Here is a 20089-nt window from a genome sequence, read left to right as displayed (position 1 = left end):
AGTGTTGATATCGGCAAATGCTTTTTTGACATTGCACATTTTATTCAGGCAGAAAAAATATATGTAAACGGAGCTCAATTAATTTAATTGTTACTGTCAATGACTACAATCAACAGGGACCCCTCATCTTATTTTACTACATGTAATAGTGCTGTTCTATAATAACTTGTACACCCATCCCCCACATCGACATACTTCGCCCGCATTCTTCTCTGCAATGGGGCCTAGACTGGGCATGCGTTGATTTTCCAGTCGTTCATGGGGGATGAATGTGTAGGGGGGCGCTCTTGTATCACCGTTGCTGTAGTGAAGGCCGTTCCTTGGCGATACAATCATACGAGAAGTGGGGGTGGTGAGAGAAAAAATGCTAACAGGCTAGGTCGCTCTTTGTTTCTGGCTAGCGTTGGAAATCGACGGGACCTATCGGCGAAGGGTGATTTCAATGTAAGTCAGATTCAAAAGTTGTATTTTTTAAGACTTCCTCGATGGTATCCTTATTCAGCTTATTGTTACTTAAGTTCAGTTTCTTTCTTTTGTTTATCGTTGGAAGGAACGTTAGTATCTAGACCGACATTTTTTTTGCCTTGTCTGCAATGCAGACTGGCGGCAGAGTGAAATGAATGAATTGTGTTTTTTGTAAATGTATCCGTCTAGTTAGAGCGGGGGTACGGGATGCAGGTTGGATCAATCAACTGAAATGATTATTTAACTTTTACTCTCTTGCTGCATCTCCAAAGTCAGCAAAATAACCCAATTATCACCATACATTTTGTAACGACAGCATGTTCGGCTAGTAGAGACTATACCAGCTAACGTTAGCCAACTGTCTGGCCGTGTTTCTTTGTTTTTAGTTTTCATGTTATACATTTATTATGTAGCTAGAAAACAATGTTTGTTAGCACATCACATGAGTGAATGGTTTCTAACATGTGTTGTAAACGGAACTGAGTTACTATACATAGCTAGCTTTCTAGCCAGGTCAAGCTATGCTAACTACACCGTACACAACATTAGCTTAGCATCCGTTAACTGTTTTTTTTATAACGTTGGTTAGTTAGCTTCTATAACTAAATATTAAGCAAGTAGTTAACGAAGTCTTTAATTAATTAGTTAGCTACCGTAATTGAATTGCTACGATTACCAACTGCAACCGGCAACTATGTTCCACTAGCTAGCTAAATATCCGTGTTTTACTAAAGCTAGCTAGCTTAAGTCAAGTCGCCGGTAGCAGGGTTTACATTATCAAGCTACTACTGTCTCACCAAAGAGAATGCATCAGTCCTTGGACATAACTGTTAACATAACAATATCTAGTGAGGAGGAACGACAATAGATTCCACTCTCAATCGTTTAAATAGCTAGCTATAACGTTACTCGTCTCACTAACATGAATGTCATGATGCCGACAACTTTACCCACGCATCATGGTTGCTGTTTACCGTTTGTTGTTTATTCTGTCGGGAGTGTATGGGGGTTCTTTTTATGCATGCAGCTGCTGCTGGGCAGCATCGTCTGAGTGTAAGGTTTTCAAACAAGAACTCTCCTCATTCTGTCAATCGCCACACACTGGAAAAACATATTTAGTCATTGGAGCATATTTCTGTCCAACTATCTATGTGCAATTATTATATTTGAGGAAAGCAATTATTAATAAAAGTATACAATTTTTAATTTATTTGTGATATGGGTTGTATTATCAAAGGCGGACCACTTCATGTAATCATCCAGAGGTTTTTAGGTAGGCCTGTACAAACTGAAGATAAACAGAACATTGGTGTCTTTAAAACAAATCAAATGCTTCATAACGAACAGGTGTAGACTAACTTCCCAACAATGTAGAGAAAAATATAAAAATAATTTGAGGAATAGCCAAAATACACAATGAGTAACGATAACATGGCTATATACACGAGGTTCCCGTACCGAGTCGATGTGCAGGGGTACGAGGGAATTGAGGTAGATAGCTATGTACAAATAGGTAGGGGTAAAGTGACTAGGCAACAGGATAAATAATAAGCAGTAGCAGCAGTGTATATGATGAGTCGGCGTTAGTGCTGAAGGGGGTCAATGCAGACAGTCTGTGTAGCTATTTTGTTAACTATTTAGCAGTCTTATGGCTTGGGGGTAGAAACTGTTACGGGTCCTGTTGGTTCCAGACTTACCATGTTGGTACCACTTCCCATGCAGTAGCAGAAAGAACAGTCTATGACTTGGGTAGCTTGAGTCTGACATTTTCTGGGCCCTTCCTTTGACCCCGCCTGGTAAAGAGGTCATGGAATTCAGGGATGTCGGCCCCTGTGATGTGCGGTGCCTTACGCACTACCCTATGTAGTGCCTTGCATTTGGATGCCAAGCGATGATCTGAGGGCCCTTGCCAAATCTTTTCAGCCTCCTGTGGGGGAAGAGGCATTGTCGTGGCTTCTTCGGGACTGTGTTAGTGTGTGTGGAACATATTAATTCTTTAATGGAGTTGTGTGCGGCCATGCAGTGGTGGCTGGACAGTGGGTACAGGAGGGGACTAAGCACACACCCCTGGGGGGGGGCCATGTTGAGAGTCAGTGTGGCTGATGTGTAGTTGCCTACACTCACACTTTTGTCTTTTAAGTTGAGAATGCTTGGGCTAATATCTTGACAAAATGAGCCACCTTGTGACTGAAGCAGAAACTGGCTTTCAAATAAACTAACTCAGGAGATGTGTGAACTGTGCTTTCAGGTTCTACCAGTCTAGTGTCTTAATTTCTACTTTTTTCTTATCCTACTTGTGTATATTTGTGCCAGGTGTGCATATTAACACAAAACATACTCAAATGACTACAAAAAGGCTATCTTGAGAATTGAATCTTGTTATTCAAACGAACTGGTGTATTTTGGTTAATTTGGGCACATCCGAGAACCCAAAGCTCAGAGAACACAAAGTCCATTTGTGGATGATGGCTACATAGAGATCATCTGGTACGCACTAGGGCTGGGAATTGCCAGGGACCTCACGATACGATATCACGATACTTAGGTGCCGATACATTATTTATTGTGATTCTCATTATTCTATACACACAGATGCGCGTGACTCTTGGCTGCAGTAATAATCTGTTACCATCTGCGCCCATTCAACATAGCCAAGATTTCTGTTTTGATTCTTACTTGAAAAGTTACTAAGATTATATTTGGTTGTCGTCTTTGCAAAATAACTATTTTGGATGCATCAATTGTTAGCTAGAATCCTAACGCTCATTGATGAATGCTGTAGCAAAAGCTAGCCAAAGAGCCATTTTATTGGTTAATGTTGAAGTATTTAAGTATAATGCAGTTGTTTTGTGATAATGACACAATTATTATATTAAGCAGGATATTTATACGTGCCTTAAAATCCAATTATAATACCATATGTCTGCTGTGGAGGGACAAGAGTCATTAGAAAACAACATGTTTTTTGATCCATCATGGAAATAAAATTGCAACAAAAAAAGCCTCCCTGTTTAAAAAGATCATGGACAACAAGCTATGACGGAAAACCACTGGAGATTTGGTGCAGGTACAGCCAACTAACGCAAACAAATATTGCGAAATTTGTCAACAACTGAGCACAGTGTCATCTGTAATTTGTCCTCTGTGTAGAGTGGAGCTTGGAGCTGTCGAATTCTCAGACTCAGCTGAGAGATGTCCACCCCAGACCCCCCCATGGGAGGGACGCCTCGGCCGGGTCCCTCCCCAGGACCGGGGCCTTCTCCAGGAGCCATGAGGGGACCCAGCCCTTCCCCAGGCTCTGCTCATAACATGATGGGACCCAGCCCAGGTCCCCCAGCCTCTGGACACTCCCACCCACAACAGGGGCCCTCAGGATATCCTCAGGAGAATATGCATCAGATGCACAAAGTAAGACAGAAAATGGGCATATCCATAACTGTAATGTATGTAAAATGTCTGCTATGGTCTGTGGTACCATTTTATGATACTTTTTTTGCATTAATCTATTCATCCTTTACTGTACATAAATGTATGTGCTGTCTAAGTAGGACATGCTTATGTCAATGTATTACTGTGTGTTGTCTTCTCCCAGCCTATGGAAGGCATGCATGAGAAGGGCATGTCTGATGACCCTCGCTATGGACCAATGAAGAGCATGGGCATGAGACCAGGTGGAGGCCACATTGGAATGGGACCCCCTCCTAGCCCCATGGATCAACATTCACAAGGTACCATACCATGGGGTACTGATTAGGTTGGATAGAGGAAACATTGACTCTGTTATTGAAGGAGCTTTACACAAAAGGCTAATGATCTAAATATGGTGCTTATGATTTTAGACTTAAGCACAATTGTTTTTAAAGCTGATTACCCGAAAAGAGAATGCTAACTCGTGTAGACTTGTGTGCACTTGTACTGTGAACTCAACCAGCTAGTTTCTCCTCTTTCACTTCTGTCGTTTTGTTGGGTAGCGTGAGCAGCAGACGCTCAGTGGAGGGGCGGGGCATGAGGCTTCTCCTTTCAGACAATGCTGGTGGCAGCTGTCTGCTACAAAACTACTCAGTCACCAAGGAGAGAGGGACAGAGGGGCTGTTGAAATACTGTAACACAGGAAAGGTGTTTTTCTGTTGACTGTTCTATCCTGTATTGACTGGTGTGACAGGGCGAGGCTCAGCTGTAATGTGTGCATGTCTTTTAGACTGATTTGTAGAGTGTTTGTTTCGCCAGTCCAGCTCATAATCATAATACCAGTCTGGATTTGGTTAACATTTCTTTTAGTCTGTTAGCATCCATTCTGCCACCAATTTCGATGTATCTAGCCATTTTATTGGTCATTCAAATCAGTTTCACACTGTTCTCAGATAAAGGGACAGTCATGCCCTACCATTCCCAGGGAAGACAACTTTTCTCACCTGTGCTGTTGTCTCTCCTCCCCAGGCTACCCCTCTCCACTGGGGGATCTGAGCACTCTCCCAGCCCTGTGCCAGCCAATGGCCCTCCCGCTGGCCCCATGATGCCCTCTGGCCCAGGTGTCCCCATGGAGGGCGGTGACCCCCAGTCCATGGGCCAGCAGAACCGTGTTGGGGTCCCAGGTCCAAGTGGTGGTTCTGGGCCAGGCGGGGTTGGGCCTGGTGGACCCACACCCTTCAACCAAAACCAGCTACACCAGCTCAGGGCCCAGATCATGGCCTACAAGATGCTGGCTCGCAGCCAGCCCCTACCAGACCACCTGCAGATGGCTGTGCAGGGTAAGAGGCCCATGCCAGGGATGCAGCAGCAGCCAGGGATGCCCAACATGCCCCCTTCCTCTGGGCCTGGAGTGGGGCCTGGACAGCCACCAGCAAACTACAACAGACCTCATGGTGAGGGGGGGGGTGTACAAAGTTATGCTTCAGTCTGTCAATGAGTTTTGCAACCCTATGAATGACACACAAATGCTGTCTGTCTCAAAGAAATAATTTGAATGCTTAACACGGACCCCTGGTGGTGAAACTTGAACACATGTTCTCAGTTCAGGCACCATTTTCTACTTTAACTAGACTTCAGTAGGCATGAATGCCCAGGTAGTGTCTGATCATATCTAATGTCATCTTGCAGGAATGGTAGGCCCAAACATGCCTCCTCCAGGACCCTCAGGTGTTCCTCCTGGTATGCAGGGCCAGCCCACCAATGGCCCCCCTAAACAATGGCCCGAAGGTGAGCCTCAGCTTGACCCCTGGGCAGTGATTTACCTGTATGTGAGAAGGCACTAGTCTGTAGTGTTTTTAGTCCATGTTCTTCTCTTTCCTGTGCTGATAATTTCACCAGACCTATCACAAGGGTTGGCCGTCATTGTAAATAAGAATTAGTTCCTAACTGACTTGCCTAGTTAAATAAAAATTAATACACACATATTAAAATTAAGTAATACACACATATTGAACAGATAATAATTGCACCAAAACACTCTGGGATGGTAGAACTAATAACTATTTCAATGCCATATATTCTAGGGCCCATGGTGAATGCTGCTGCTCCATCCAGTGCCCCCCAGAAGCTGATTCCCCCTCAGCCCACTGGCAGACCCTCCCCTGCTCCCCCCTCCGTGCCCCCTGCTGCCTCCCCGGTAATGCCCCCCCAGACCCAGTCACCTGGGCAGCCCCTCCAGCCCCCACCCATGGTGCTGCACCAGAAACAGAACCGCATCACGCCCATCCAGAAGCCCCGTGGCCTGGACCCAGTAGAGATCCTCCAGGAGAGAGAGTACAGGCTGCAGGCTCGTATCACCCACCGTATCCAGGAGCTGGAGCATCTACCAGGGTCTCTGGCCGGAGACCTGCGCACCAAAGCCAACATCGAGCTCAAGGCCCTGAGGCTGCTAAATTTCCAGAGACAGCTACGTCAGGAGGTAGTGGTGTGTATGCGTCGTGACACGGCCCTGGAGACGGCCCTCAACGCTAAGGCCTACAAGCGCAGCAAGCGGCAATCCCTCCGCGAGGCCCGCATCACAGAGAAACTGGAGAAGCAACAGAAGATTGAACAGGAGCGCAAACGACGCCAGAAACACCAGGTACACAGAGGGGTCGGGGCAGAAACGCCAGGTACACAGAGGGGTCGGGGCAGAAACGCCAGGTACACAGAGGGGTCGGGGCAGAAATGCCAGGTACACAGAGGGGTCGGGGCAGAAATGAAACGCGGGGCAGGTACACAGAGGGGTCGGGGCAGAAACGCCAGGTACACAGAGGGGTCGGGGCAGAAACGCCAGGTACACAGAGGGGTCGGGGCAGAAACGCCAGGTACACAGAGGGGTCGGGGCAGAAACGCCAGGTACACAGAGGGGTCGGGGCAGAAACGCCAGGTACACAGAGGGGTCGGGACTGAAGTTCACAATCTAGATGTCAGGTGATCCTCACATTCTTGTGCCTTCAGTGCTTTGCGTTGTATTGTATAGACACTAATATTCTGAGGTTTTTGTGTAGGAATACCTTAACAGCATTCTGCAGCATGCTAAAGACTTCAAGGAGTACCACCGCTCCATCACAGCCAAGCTCCAGAAGGCCACCAAAGCTGTGGCCACGTACCACGCCAACACTGAGCGTGAGCAGAAGAAGGAGAACGAGCGCATTGAGAAGGAGAGAATGAGGAGGCTGATGGTGAGTGACCACACAATTGCGTGCTCATTTACGCACTCACTATTAAATAGCCATAGATCTACTCTCACACCCAGTGCATCTAACACCTGTAGTCAATGTGTGTCCTTCCCTAGGCTGAAGATGAGGAGGGCTACCGTAAGCTGATTGACCAGAAGAAAGACAAGCGCCTGGCCTACCTGCTGCAGCAGACAGACGAGTACGTGGCCAACCTCACCGATCTGGTCAGAGCCCACAAGGCTGATCAGGCCCTCAAGGATAAGAAGAAGAAGAAAAAAAAGAAGAAGGTGAAGAATGAGGCCAAATGTTGAAAGTGCATCTTTCTGAAGTTCCATTTGTTTTATTGTGTTACCTTGTGTTTTACTGCGATATGCGGCCCCCTGTGTTTACGTTGTTGAGCCTGTCATTGTAATTGGAGAAACTGATGTTCATGTTCCCTAGAAGCCAGAGAGTGGGGAGGCCCAGCCTCCTGCCCTGGGACCCGATGGAGAGGTGAGTTTCAGATCCCAGTGAAAGATTTGGTACGATAAAATCCAGACAATAATTTCCCCCCAAGATTTTTTACAAAGTCATCTTCTCTGCCATTAGTTCATGAAGAACAATATAATGAACGAATTTAAGCCCCATCACTCAACATTAACTAATAGGCCCTTTTCATGTCTGGTAATAGGCCATTTGCCTCATGGTGTGTTGATAAGAAACTGAAAAGTAGCATTGTTTCCAGGCTCCCTGTTTTTCACAAGGCCACAGGAATACTTGTTTAATTTACTATGAAATTATCATATTGACAGGCAATAATATATCACATAGTTTCCAGTCAATTTCTCACTCACTCCCTCTTCCACTCTCAGCCTCTGGATGAGACCAGTCAGATGAGTGACCTGCCTGTGAAGGTGATCCATGTAGATAGTGGAAAGATCCTGACTGGGCTGGATGCGCCCGGGCTGGCCAGCTGGACACCTGGCTGGAGATGAACCCTGGGTCAGTTAAACACAGCTAGCTAGAAGACACGCTTGTTTACCCAGACTGTGGGAATAATAATAATAATGACGACAACACGAGCCAGAGGAATGTGAAATACCATTTTCCTTGGGAAAGGATGAACATTTTACAATTCTAAATGCCTTTCACACTGTTGCTTAGCCATAAGTACATAAACTGTCATCTCAAAACAATTTCATCGGGCATCTCAACTTTTCTCCTGCAGGTATGAAGTGGCTCCTCGTTCAGACAGCGAGGACAGTGGCTCAGAGGAAGAGGAGGTATGTACCTTACAGAGACCGCAATGCTCTCCTTACCCCCCACTTTCCCCTCTAATATATGTATATCGTAAACCGCAAGTCACCTTTAAATAAATGTAAGCAGACTGCCGTGGATGAGACCTTGCGTGTGGGGTCTGTTCAGAGGCGTACCACTCTTGCCTTATCAAAAACTAGGCCATTGCCAAGCCCAAACTAATGTAACCCTTTCTCTGCATTGTGTACTATAAAGCTTATATTAATGTAAATCAAAACATATTGTGCTGTAAATATCTTTACTGGAACAGAGATCTTTTCCAGATAAATCTTAATCCTGACCAGTTCATGGGACAAGCCGTGTTCTAGTTCCCATAAAGAATATTTTATTCCGATTCGATAACGTCTTTTGACTTGACCTTAGCTGAGACAATTTGAGCCAGGCTGTGTGGCGTCTGTATCTGAGTCCATCCTCTTGCTCCGCACCCATCAGGAGGAAGAGGAGGAGCCCCAGCCCTCCCAGGCTCCCACCGAGGAGAAAAAGAAAATCCCAGACCCTGACACAGAGGACGTGTCCGAGGTCGACGCCCGCTACATCATCGAAGGAGCCAAGCAGGATGTGGATGATGAGTATAACAGTGCCGAGGCGGCGTTCGCCCGAGGCCTGCAGTCATACTATGCTGTGGCCCACGCCGTCACTGAGACGGTGGACAAACAGTCCACGCTGCTGGTCAACGGGCAGCTCAAACATTACCAGGTACACAGTCTACCCACGTCACAGTAACATGATTTCCCATACACAATGCATGCTGTAGTGTTTCATTACCTTTCACAATGCTTACAAGAAATAAAGAAGTCAAAAAAGAAGAGATAACACATGACCAAAGACATGTGTACCTGATGACCATGTGAGACAGTAAAATGACTGGTTTGTGTCCCGCTCACATCTAAGATCAAGGGCTTGGAGTGGCTGGTGTCTCTGTACAACAACAACCTGAATGGGATCCTGGCTGATGAGATGGGTCTGGGCAAGACCATCCAGACCATCGGCCTCATCACCTACCTCATGGAGCACAAGCGCATCAACGGTCCCTTCCTCATCATCGTGCCCCTCTCGTGAGTCCCTCTGCCTCTCCTTTCCTCTAGTCACTTCTCTGCTCCTTTATAGACCGGGACTAATGCAGTATTTCTGTTGTTTCAATCGAGATGTTCTGTAATTATACAGATACAAGCCCAGAAGGGCTGTTCTAGGTATTTTCCACAGTCATAGATATTTTTGCCTTGTTTTATGTCAGTGCGACCTTGAGGTGGACAGAGAAAGTATGTTTATCCATTTTTCACCCGTCTTTGTTTTCAGAACTCTGTCCAACTGGGTGTATGAGTTTGATAAGTGGGCTCCAACAGTGGTGAAAGTCTCTTACAAAGTGAGTAGCCCCTTTCAACGCTTCTTCCAGGGTGAAGTTTGACAATTGCATAGTATGTGGTCCGCATGTACTTGTGAATATCCTTTGATTACAGTGTTCTGTTGATGTGTGTTCTACTATGTCTCTGTCCAGGGCTCCCCACAAGCTCGCCGGGCATTCCTCCCCATCCTGCGCAGTGGCAAGTTCAACGTACTGCTCACCACCTACGAGTACATCATCAAAGACAAGCAAGTGCTGGCTAAGGTAGGGACCCACCTCTTCAAATCACCCTGTGCAATAGTACACCACCTTAGAAATGGCCCTTGACAGACAGGTAAACCTATGGAAACTTCCATTTCATCTTCTCACGCCACTGTACTCTTTCCCTCTCAGCTGCGATGGAAGTACATGATAGTGGACGAGGGCCACCGTATGAAAAACCACCACTGTAAGCTGACTGTTGTTCTGAACACCCACTACCTGGCCCCGCGGCGTCTGCTGCTGACCGGCACCCCGCTGCAGAACAAGCTGCCAGAGCTCTGGGCCCTGCTCAACTTCCTGCTGCCGACCATCTTCAAGTCCTGCACAACCTTCGAGCAGTGGTTCAACGCCCCCTTCGCCATGACCGGAGAGAAGGTGAGTTAGTCGGGGCCATGGAGAGGGGTGTTCTGGAGACATTGGGGTCATCGTAGCTGGACTCTTACCCCCCTCTCGACCCCAGGTGGATCTGAATGAGGAAGAGACCATCCTGATTATCCGTCGTTTGCACAAAGTGCTCCGCCCCTTCTTGCTGCGCAGACTGAAAAAGGAAGTGGAGTCCCAGCTGCCTGAGAAGGTCTGACTCCTGTCAATCACTTGGCTTTCAGTATCCAAGGACAATGAAGATCAATCAATTGATTCTTTCTGTTCTCTCGTTTGTTCGTGTGTGTGTGTTCCCCAGGTGGAGTATGTGATCAAGTGTGACATGTCGGCCCTGCAGAGAGTGCTGTACAGACACATGCAGGCTAAGGGTGTGCTGCTCACCGACGGCTCTGAGAAAGACAAGAAGGTAAGGAGGAGTAGAGAACCCCCTCACTGCTCTCCATACACCCCCTAACAACTGACTGGGGGTCAGTTATACTGGGCTGTTAAGATGGGTACTACAGGATGATTAAGTGCAGAGTGTTGTGTTTCAGGGTAAAGGAGGCACCAAGACCCTGATGAACACCATCATGCAGCTGAGGAAGATCTGTAACCATCCCTACATGTTCCAGCAGATCGAGGTACAGTGCAAGGGCCCACCTCAACTCTTCCATGAATTGAGAAGAGATGTTGACTGAAGTGTAAGATTGTGTTTATAGCTTCTCATTTTAACTGAAAAGTTGTGATTCGTCTGTTCACAGGAGTCCTTCTCTGAGCATTTGGGATTCACTGGAGGCGTAGTGTCTGGGTAAGCAAAGCATCTGCTGACGTTGCATGTTGATGCTTCATGGTGCTGTGGTTGATCTTACTATGTGTGGCGCGTTCCCTCATCCACCCCTCTGTTCTCGTCCCCTGCCTCCTCCAGACCTGACCTGTACCGCGCCGCTGGGAAGTTTGAGCTGCTAGACCGTATCCTGCCCAAGCTGATGGTCACCAACCACAAGGTCCTGCTCTTCTGTCAGATGACTTCCACCATGACCATCATGGAGGACTACTTTGGCTGGCGCAACTTTAAGTACCTGCGTCTGGACGGTGAGAGGCGGGATAGGAGAGTTATTTTGGCTGGTGCTGGGAAAATAAATTCAAGACAAATTCCAGAAGTATTTTGTACTATGTGTAGGGTTTGTTTTGTACTTGTAGTATGCAGTTGTACGTTCACGAGCTCATGTTACTTGCATCCCTCCTGCTGTTGTCCTGGTAACTGGTAACTAACACCATTGGTCGTTGTCCATAGGAACCACCAAGGCTGAGGATCGTGGGATGCTTTTGAAGACCTTCAATGACCCCGCCTCTCAGTACTTTGTGTTCCTGCTCAGCACCAGGGCAGGCGGGCTGGGCCTCAACCTTCAGTCTGCTGACACTGTGGTCATCTTTGACTCTGACTGGAACCCACATCAGGTTCAGCTCATTACCCTCTACTGTCTACTGTACTATTATGATCTAGGAATTTCACTGGAGTTATTGATATATATTTAGAAAACAGCTAGGATTAGTGGCTATTGAGGTGATTTTGTGAGGTAACAGCCAACTCCCATGTCCTGCCCTCCCCCTAACTCTGATCACTCACCCCTCTCTTTCTCTCTCCCTCCCATGTACAGGATCTGCAGGCCCAGGACAGAGCCCACCGTATCGGGCAGCGGAACGAGGTGCGTGTGTTGCGTCTCTGCACTGTTCAAAGTGTGGAGGAGAAGATCCTGGCGGCGGCCAAGTACAAGCTGAACGTGGACCAGAAGGTCATCCAGGCCGGCATGTTCGACCAGAAGTCGTCGAGTCACGAGCGCCGTGCCTTCCTGCAGGCCATCCTGGAGCATGAGGAACAGGACGAGGTCGGGGCCCCAGGGGGCTGGCGTGCTGGGGGGGCGTTGGTGGGTGTGATCATGACCGTCCACCACACTACCCAACCACCCACACGCCTCCCTACCATTTAACCTTTCTTTACTTTTCTCTCCTCCTCCTCTCTACCTTCTGGATTTAGGGGATGTTCCTTTTTTTAGGTTTGGTTTCCCCTATTCTCCTCTTCCTGCGTTTTCTTTAAAAATGCAACATTTAATTTATTTAATGAAGCTCTTTTTCAATAACATAGAACAGACTTCCAGCTAGGACGGCTACTATCTCTACAGTTAGTAGGAGCTGTGGTTTCCTGGTAGACGTATGCATCACACGTATTGTAGGAGATTTACTCCAATACATCATGTGCTACATGTTACAATGCACTTTATATGATACTAACATAACTGTTAAGCATTCAAGAATTCTAGTTCAGAGATTGAGGCACCACTAACAGCCCTGTGTTCACCCTTTCTATTGTCTACAGGAGGAGGATGAGGTGCCTGATGATGAGACCGTCAACCAGATGATTGCCAGGAGCGAGGAGGAGTTTGACCAGTTCATGGTCAGTCCCATAGTTCTTCAGGATTTACAGTAATGTAGTCTCAGTCTTGCTTGAGGCAACTGGAGGCTTCACGGTCAACCTCTAGACTGAAGACTGCCCTGTTGGAGGCTTTGACACAACCTCAAGTCTGATATAAAATGACACCCATGTATAGACTTAAGATTGTAATCTACCATTCTTCAACTTTTTTTTTTTTTTTTTTTTTTCCCTCTTTTCTTACACTGTACCTCCCCCTCCAGCGTATGGACCTGGACCGGCGCCGCGAGGACGCCCGCAACCCCAAGAGAAAGCCCCGTCTGATGGAGGATGACGAGCTGCCCACCTGGATCCTAAAGGATGATGCCGAGGTGGAGAGGCTCACCTGTGAGGAGGAGGAGGAGAAGATGTTTGGTCGCGGCTCTCGCCAGCGCAAGGAGGTGGACTACAGCGACTCACTCACAGAGAAGCAGTGGCTCAAGGTCAACTATCCAGCTGTTGTAGTTGAAAAAGCTTTTAGCTAATAATTGAAAGTCCTATAACTGAGATCTATGGTCTATGACCTGCAATGCTGATGTGTGGTTCCCCCTCCAACAGGCCATAGAGGACGGTAATCTGGAGGACCTCGAGGAGGAGGTGCGTCACAAGAAGACGACCCGGAAGCGCAAGCGAGACCGCGACGACATGCCCGGCTCGGCCACGCCCAGCTCCAGCGGTGGTCGCAGCCGTGACAAGGATGAGGAGGTCAAGAAGGCCAAGAAACGCGGGCGCCCTCCGGCTGAAAAACTGTCCCCTAACCCCCCATCCCTCACCAAGAAGATGAAGAAGGTGGTGGACACTGTCATCAAGTACAAGGACGGGTGAGTTGGTGAGCTCCTATGTCTGGATGACAACTCAGTGAAGATCAGCACATGACAACATACGCAAACACAACCTGTTTTGTCATGTAATGGTCAGAGCAGAGCGTGTTGAGGTGGACTAATCCCGGAGTTTCCCTGTTCTTCTATTTCACAGCAGCAATGGGCGCCAGCTGAGTGAAGTCTTCATCCAGCTGCCCTCCCGCAAGGAGTTGCCTGAGTACTACGAGCTTATCCGCAAACCTGTCGACTTCAGGAAGATTAAGGTATGGCGCTAACCCGTTAAAGTATCGGTTATAAGACTAAATCAAATCAAACTTTTTGTCACATGCGCCGACTATAACAAGTTTAGACCTTACTGTGAAATGCTTACTTACAAGCCCTTAACCAACAGTGCAGTTCAAGAAGAGTTAAGAAAATATTTACCAAATAAACTAAAGTAATAAACATAACAATAAAATAACAATAACAAGGCTATATACAGGGGGAGCTGGTACCGAGTCAGTGTGCGGTGGTACAGGTTAGTTGAGGTAATTTGTACATGTTGGTAGGGGTGAAGTGACTGCATAGATGATAAATAGTGAGTAGCAGCAGTGTACAAAACAAATGGAGGGAAGGGGGGTGTTAATGTAAATAGTCAGGTGGCCATTTGACGAACTGTTTAGCAGTATTATGGCTTGGGGGGTAGTAGCTGTTAAGGAGCCTTTTGATCCTGGACTTGTCGCTCCGGTACCGCTTGCCGTGTGGTAGCAGAGAAAGCAGTCTAGGACGGGTGACTGTTGTCTCTGACAATTTTATGGGCTTTCCTCTGACACCGCCTATTATATAGGCCCTGTATGGCATGAAGCTTGGCCCACTGATGTACTGGGCCATACACACTACCCTCTGTAGCGCCTTAGGGTCAGATGCCGAGCAGTAGCCATACCAGGCGGTGATGCAACCGGTCAGGATGCTTTTGATGGTGCAGCTGTAGAACCTTTTGAGGATCTAGGGACCCATGCCAAATCTTTTCAGACTCCTTAGGGGGAATAGGTTTTGTCGTGCCCTCTTCATGACTGTATTGGTGTGTTTGGACCATGATAGTTCGTTGGTGACGTGAACACCAAGGAACTTGAAACTCTCGACCCGCTCCACTACAGTTAATGAGGGCCTGTCCGGCACGCTTTTTCCTTTATTCCACAATCAGCTCCTTTCTCTTGCTCACGTTGAGGGAGAGGTTGTTGTCCTGGCACCACACTGCCAGTTCTCTGACCTCTTCCCTATAGGCTGTCTCATCGTTGTTGGTGATCAGGCCTACCACTGATGTCGTCAGCAAACTTAATTATGGTGTTGGAGTACAGGAGGGAACTAAGTACACACCCCTGAGGGGCCCAAGTGTTGAGGATCAGCGCGGCAGACGTATTGTTACCTACCCTTACCACCTGGAGGCGGCCCGTCAGGAAGTCCAGGATCCAGTTGCAGAGGGAGGTGTTTAGTCCCAGGGTCCTTAGTTTAGTGATGAGCTTTGTGGGCACTAAGGTGTTGAACACTAAGCTGTAGTCAATGAACAGCATTCTCACATAGGTGTTCCTTTTGTTCAGGTGGGTAGCACTTCATGGCTACCAACGTGAGTGCTACGGGGTGGTAATCATTTAGGCAGGTTACCTTCGCTTCCTTGGGCACAGGGACTATGGTGGTCTGCTTGAAACATGTATGTATTACAGACTCGGTCAGGGAGAGGTTGCGAAATATCAGTTAAGTCACTTGACAGTTGGTCCATGCATTCTGTGAGTACACCTCCTGGTAATCCGTCTGTGAATATTGACCTGTTTTAAAGGTCTTACTCACATCAGCTACCGAGAGTGTTATCACACAGTCCTCCAGAACAGCTGGTGCTCTCATGCATGCTTCATTGTTGCTTGCCTCGAAGCAAGCATTAAAGGCATTTAGCTCGTCTGGTAGGCTCGTGTCACTGGGCATCTCGTGTCTGAGTTTCCCTTTGTAGTCTGTAATAGTTTTCAAGCCCTGCCATATCCGATGAGCGTCAGAGCCGGTGTAGTATGATTCAATCTTAATCCTGTATTGACGCTTTGCTTGTTTGATGGTTCGTCTGATGGCATAGTGGGATTTCTTATAAGCATCTGGATTAGTGTCCCGCTCCTTGAAAGCGGCAGCTCTAGCCTTTAGCTCGATGCGGATGTTGCCTGTAATCCATTACTTCTGGTTGGGATCGGTACGTACGGTCACTGTGGGGGGGGGACGTCGTCGATGCACTTATTGATCAAGCTGAAGAATGAGGTCGGATACCCCTCAATGCCATTGGATGAATCCCGGAACATATTCCACTCTGCTAGCAAATAGTCCTGTTGCGTAGCATCCGCGTCATCTGACCACTTAAGTATTGAGTGAGTCACTGGTACTTCTTTATGGTCAGATTTGCCAAATGGATTGCAGGGGAGAGCTTTGTATGAATCTCTGTGTGTGGAGTAAAGGTGGTCTAGAATTATTAATTTTTTCTCTGGTTGCACATGTGACATGCTGGTAAAACTGATTTAAGTTTGCCTGCATTTATGTCCCTGGCCACTAGAAGCGCCGCTTCTGGATGAGAATTTTCTTGTTTGCTTATGGCCTTATGGAGTTCGTTGATTGCGTTCTTGGTGCCGGCATTGGTCTGTGGTGGTAAATAGAAGGCTACGAATAATATAGATAGTGTGGTCTACAGCTTATCATAAGGTACTCTCCCTCAGGCGAGCAATACCTCGAGACTTCTTTAATATTAGACATTGCAGGAATCGACTAGGGAATCGCATTCAGTAAAACAGTCCTTCTGGGAGGTTAGGGGACTGACAAGTCACATCTTGCTGTCTAGTTCTGATCTTCTCAGTCCTGTGTTGTTCTCTACTGGTCTGATGACTATTCTGATGTCCTTTCCTTTGTTCCTCTCCAGGAGAGGATCCGCAGCCATAAGTACCGCAGCCTGAATGACCTGGAGAAGGATGTGATGCTGCTGTGTAGTAACGCTCAGACCTTCAACCTGGAGGGCTCTCTGGTGAGTGTCCGGCAACAGGGAGGGAGTGAGGGGAGGACAGACCGTTGTTGGGCATGATAAGACAACGCTGTATGGGTGCTGGGATATGGAGGGCCTGTAACAGCCCAATGTATTACACATCTGAGGAGACTTGTCACAACCTTTTTATGGTGAATTGAACCTCATACTCTGAAGAAACGTCTCTCACACCCCCAGATCTATGAGGACTCCATCGTACTGCAGTCAGTCTTCACCAGCGTCCGGCAGAAGATTGAAAAGGAGAAGGAGGAGGAGAGTGAGGGAGAGGACAGTGAGGAAGAAGAGGAGGAGGTGGACGAAGGCTCTGAGTCTGAATGTGAGTGTTACAGTATTTACATATGCACTTAGTGTCATAGTCCACTGTTAAAAAGGCAATCTGCCGCTCAAACATCAACGCATCCCACCCTCCCCTCACCGGTGTTTGGTAAATAGCTGACTGATGGGGCTGTTGAAACCACTCTCTTAAATTCATAGACTGAGCTATGAATACATAATTATAGTTTTAACCATGTTTTGAGGCGGTATAGTGTTTGTTTACTATTACATTGTTTACAAAGGAGATAAACAAGATTATATTTTGGGTTCTGGTGGAATGTGATAATTTAACTTATATTCTTCAAGAATCAATGGGTGTAAATCATTAATTTAAAAGTCCAAAAATAGATGTTGCAATCAGGGATTGCCCCTTTAAACTATTTAATAATTTGTTGTACTTTTGAGGAATTGTATACTCATGGATTTGTGTCCATGCTTCTTTCTTTATCTCTCCCTCTTTCAGCTCGTTCGGTGAAGGTGAAGATTAAGCTGGGGAGGAAGGAGAAGGAGGGCAGAGGGAAGGGCCAGCGCCGGAGGGGCCGTGGCTCCCGGGCCAAACCTGTGGTGAGCGACGACGACAGCGAGGAGGAGCAGGAGGAGGTAAGACACGCACAAATGCATTGAGACACTACTTAACTGTCAATTTAAACTTCCTATCGAAGCGGTCTACTGTACTGACTGAAGTTGACCTCTTCTAAGCTCTTTGCACAGAAGGCTGTCTAGCAACACTGATTAACGTATGTAACTCAGAGCAGCAGTATTTAAAAATATATATATATTTAACACTTACATTTGTTTTCAGAAATGTTTTCTTAAACGTCTACAGTAGACTAGGCTGGTGATCAACAAGCTATGTTGTATTGGGTTGTAGGATGAAGTGTTTTTTCTTCGGGCTTCTGTTCCAGGCGGGTTCGGCCAGCGGCAGTGAGGAGGACTGAACTGAACCACTCCTGTTCTGTGAGGACCAACGGCCCACTGACACCCTTGACTGGAACTTATATATTTTACCTAGATTCTATAGCAGGGAGACAAGCCAGTGGAGAGGGGCCTAGTTCTACCTAGATGAGATGATTTTTAGTGAGAGAAATGTATTCCAAAATTAAAATACACCATCAATTAAAAAAACACAAATTATAACAAAACAAAAAAAACACTTACATATTTAAGCAGGCAATCCTGGTATGAATAGCTGGACTGTATGTCTTTTTGCCTTGTTGTTTTCTCCTGAAAGTGATTTAAGGTGGACAAGGTTTGATTAGCAGACTGATCGTGGACCACAGGGAGAGTTTGCTGACTCTAAGTGAGTTTGTTTTGTTTCCTTTGAGATGGAGCTGTGTGACCGGAGTCGCTGTGGTTTCTAAATCCCTTGAATGCATGTTGTTTGGTCTGTGGAAATGCACTTGGGTGTGTCGTTCTATTATATCTCTGTTTAATTTAAGAATACAAGTGAGATAACGGTACGTTCCCCCTTAGGCCTTCCTCCGGCTACGAGTGAGAAGGGAAGGGCGGGACTCTGTCTCACGTCTGTGTCACTGGATTCCAAAAAGTACAATAAAGGCGTCTCGTAATTAAACTTTCCTCACAGTTGTTGTCTTTATTCACTTTATGCACTACACATGATTGATTGCTGTATCCTAAATGTGCTGAAAGGAATGAACTTGTTAAGCCATCTTTGACTAACTGTAGTTATCTTGTATGTACACTAGATGGCCCTCTCACCTTGACCAGATAACAGTACTGAATGCCTCTGGATGAAAAGCCATGGGTTGAAAATGTAGGTTTTTTGTTGATGTTTAGGTTGAAGATTTTCTCCTTGAGTCTGAACTGTAAACATGCTGACCACTAAATGAACGCTAGTTTGCTATGATACACTGAATTATATACATTATGTATTTTAGGCCACCGTGCTTTTAAAGGCTTGTAGCACTCAGTTGTATTTCAAACAATGTTACTCTGGGCATGTGTGAGATCCTGCCAGGGCTTCCATGCCTCTGATCTCAGATACACATCAGTTTCTTCCTCAGGTCACTCATTGACCCTGCTGTTTTTCCCCGCTCTCCCTCACACTGCTTTGTTCCAGCCGTGGGCTCATGTCATAACACCTGGACAAGTACTTTTTTTGTGTGTGTGGAAAGTCATTTTTCAGTGGAACGTTTTTGAATGGATCTGCAGTAGAGTCCGTTCTCTCCTCAAATGGTTTGTCAACTCATTTTAAGTGACTCTAAAGAGCTACCGTCACCACATTAACCATGATGGCAGAGATTCTGACTGCACTGAGACCAACCTCTGACTAGCCTTATTATCCTATGTGTACATAGGTTAACATGGCCGGTTTATTTTGTGATTTTAAAAAAACGTAATTGATCAGAAATACATTCCAATAAGAAAGCTTATTTGCTCGGAGGGATGATGGTCAGGAGTGGTGAAGTTGAGGTGAAATCTGCAGAGATATGAAGATGGGCAAGAATGTGATGGTTGAAACCAACAAATCAGTGTACAGGATTAACAGCTGGCGCACCACAGGGGTGGAAGAACCAAGTCACCAGTGGAACAGTTCCTCTCACTGCTCTGTAGGCAGAGGAGACGGTCTGTTATGAACAAGGGGTGTGTCATGGATGTGAGCTGTCTTGAGGGGTTGAGTGGAGGGCAAGGCGGAGGGGCTGCAACCAGTGGTTATATGTTTCAACATGTATCTGCACAAGTTGTCTCACATTGTCATATCTCCAAGACTCGTGACATACGAGAGAAAGCTGGATAGCAAGGTTCCAACAGAATGTTTCATTGGACACAAACTCTCATTTGAGGACAATGTAGTCATTTTACTATATATTATTCAGTATCCACCCAATGTATCACTTATCTCTGCCTTATCCAATTGTCCAAGGGCAGACCATTGTAAAATAATTCTAAAAGTGGTATGCTTCCCTCCCATTAGAAATAAAACTATGCTTTTGTATTGTGATATTAGAGCCATGTGTTTTCTGGTGTTTGATAGTTAAGTCTTGGGAAATAAATAATGGCAGTCCTTCCAGTTGGTTGGTGATGGATTGCCCTGTTGTCTACATACTGATGTTTTGCTAGGTGAAGGCC

The 20089-nt window shown here is 46.5% G+C and overlaps 1 protein-coding gene across 1 annotated transcript; it reads left to right on the top strand.

Annotated features, from left to right (window-relative positions):
* The first annotated feature begins 269 nt into the window (after positions 1-269).
* LOC135555457 (transcription activator BRG1-like) lies at positions 270-18577 on the top strand. The gene is given in 33 exon segments (XM_064987897.1): positions 270-444; positions 3616-3873; positions 4058-4193; positions 4903-4914; positions 4917-5327; positions 5563-5661; positions 5958-6514; positions 6924-7097; positions 7211-7381; positions 7536-7586; positions 7946-8033; positions 8036-8075; positions 8302-8356; positions 8823-9086; positions 9282-9445; positions 9687-9753; positions 9886-9996; positions 10126-10368; positions 10454-10567; positions 10673-10780; positions 10908-10994; positions 11115-11161; positions 11279-11445; positions 11648-11811; positions 12012-12278; positions 12728-12805; positions 13045-13263; positions 13379-13641; positions 13796-13904; positions 16565-16666; positions 16862-17000; positions 17463-17599; positions 17905-18577. Coding segments are annotated over 32 exon segments (4893 nt in total). The 5' UTR covers positions 270-444; positions 3616-3657; the 3' UTR covers positions 17938-18577.
* The last annotated feature ends 1512 nt before the right edge of the window (positions 18578-20089 follow it).

This window comes from Oncorhynchus masou, chromosome 15, assembly GCF_036934945.1.
Source record: "Oncorhynchus masou masou isolate Uvic2021 chromosome 15, UVic_Omas_1.1, whole genome shotgun sequence".
Taxonomy (NCBI): Eukaryota; Metazoa; Chordata; class Actinopteri; order Salmoniformes; family Salmonidae; genus Oncorhynchus; species Oncorhynchus masou.
This window is presented reverse-complemented; position numbering and strand designations above follow the sequence as displayed.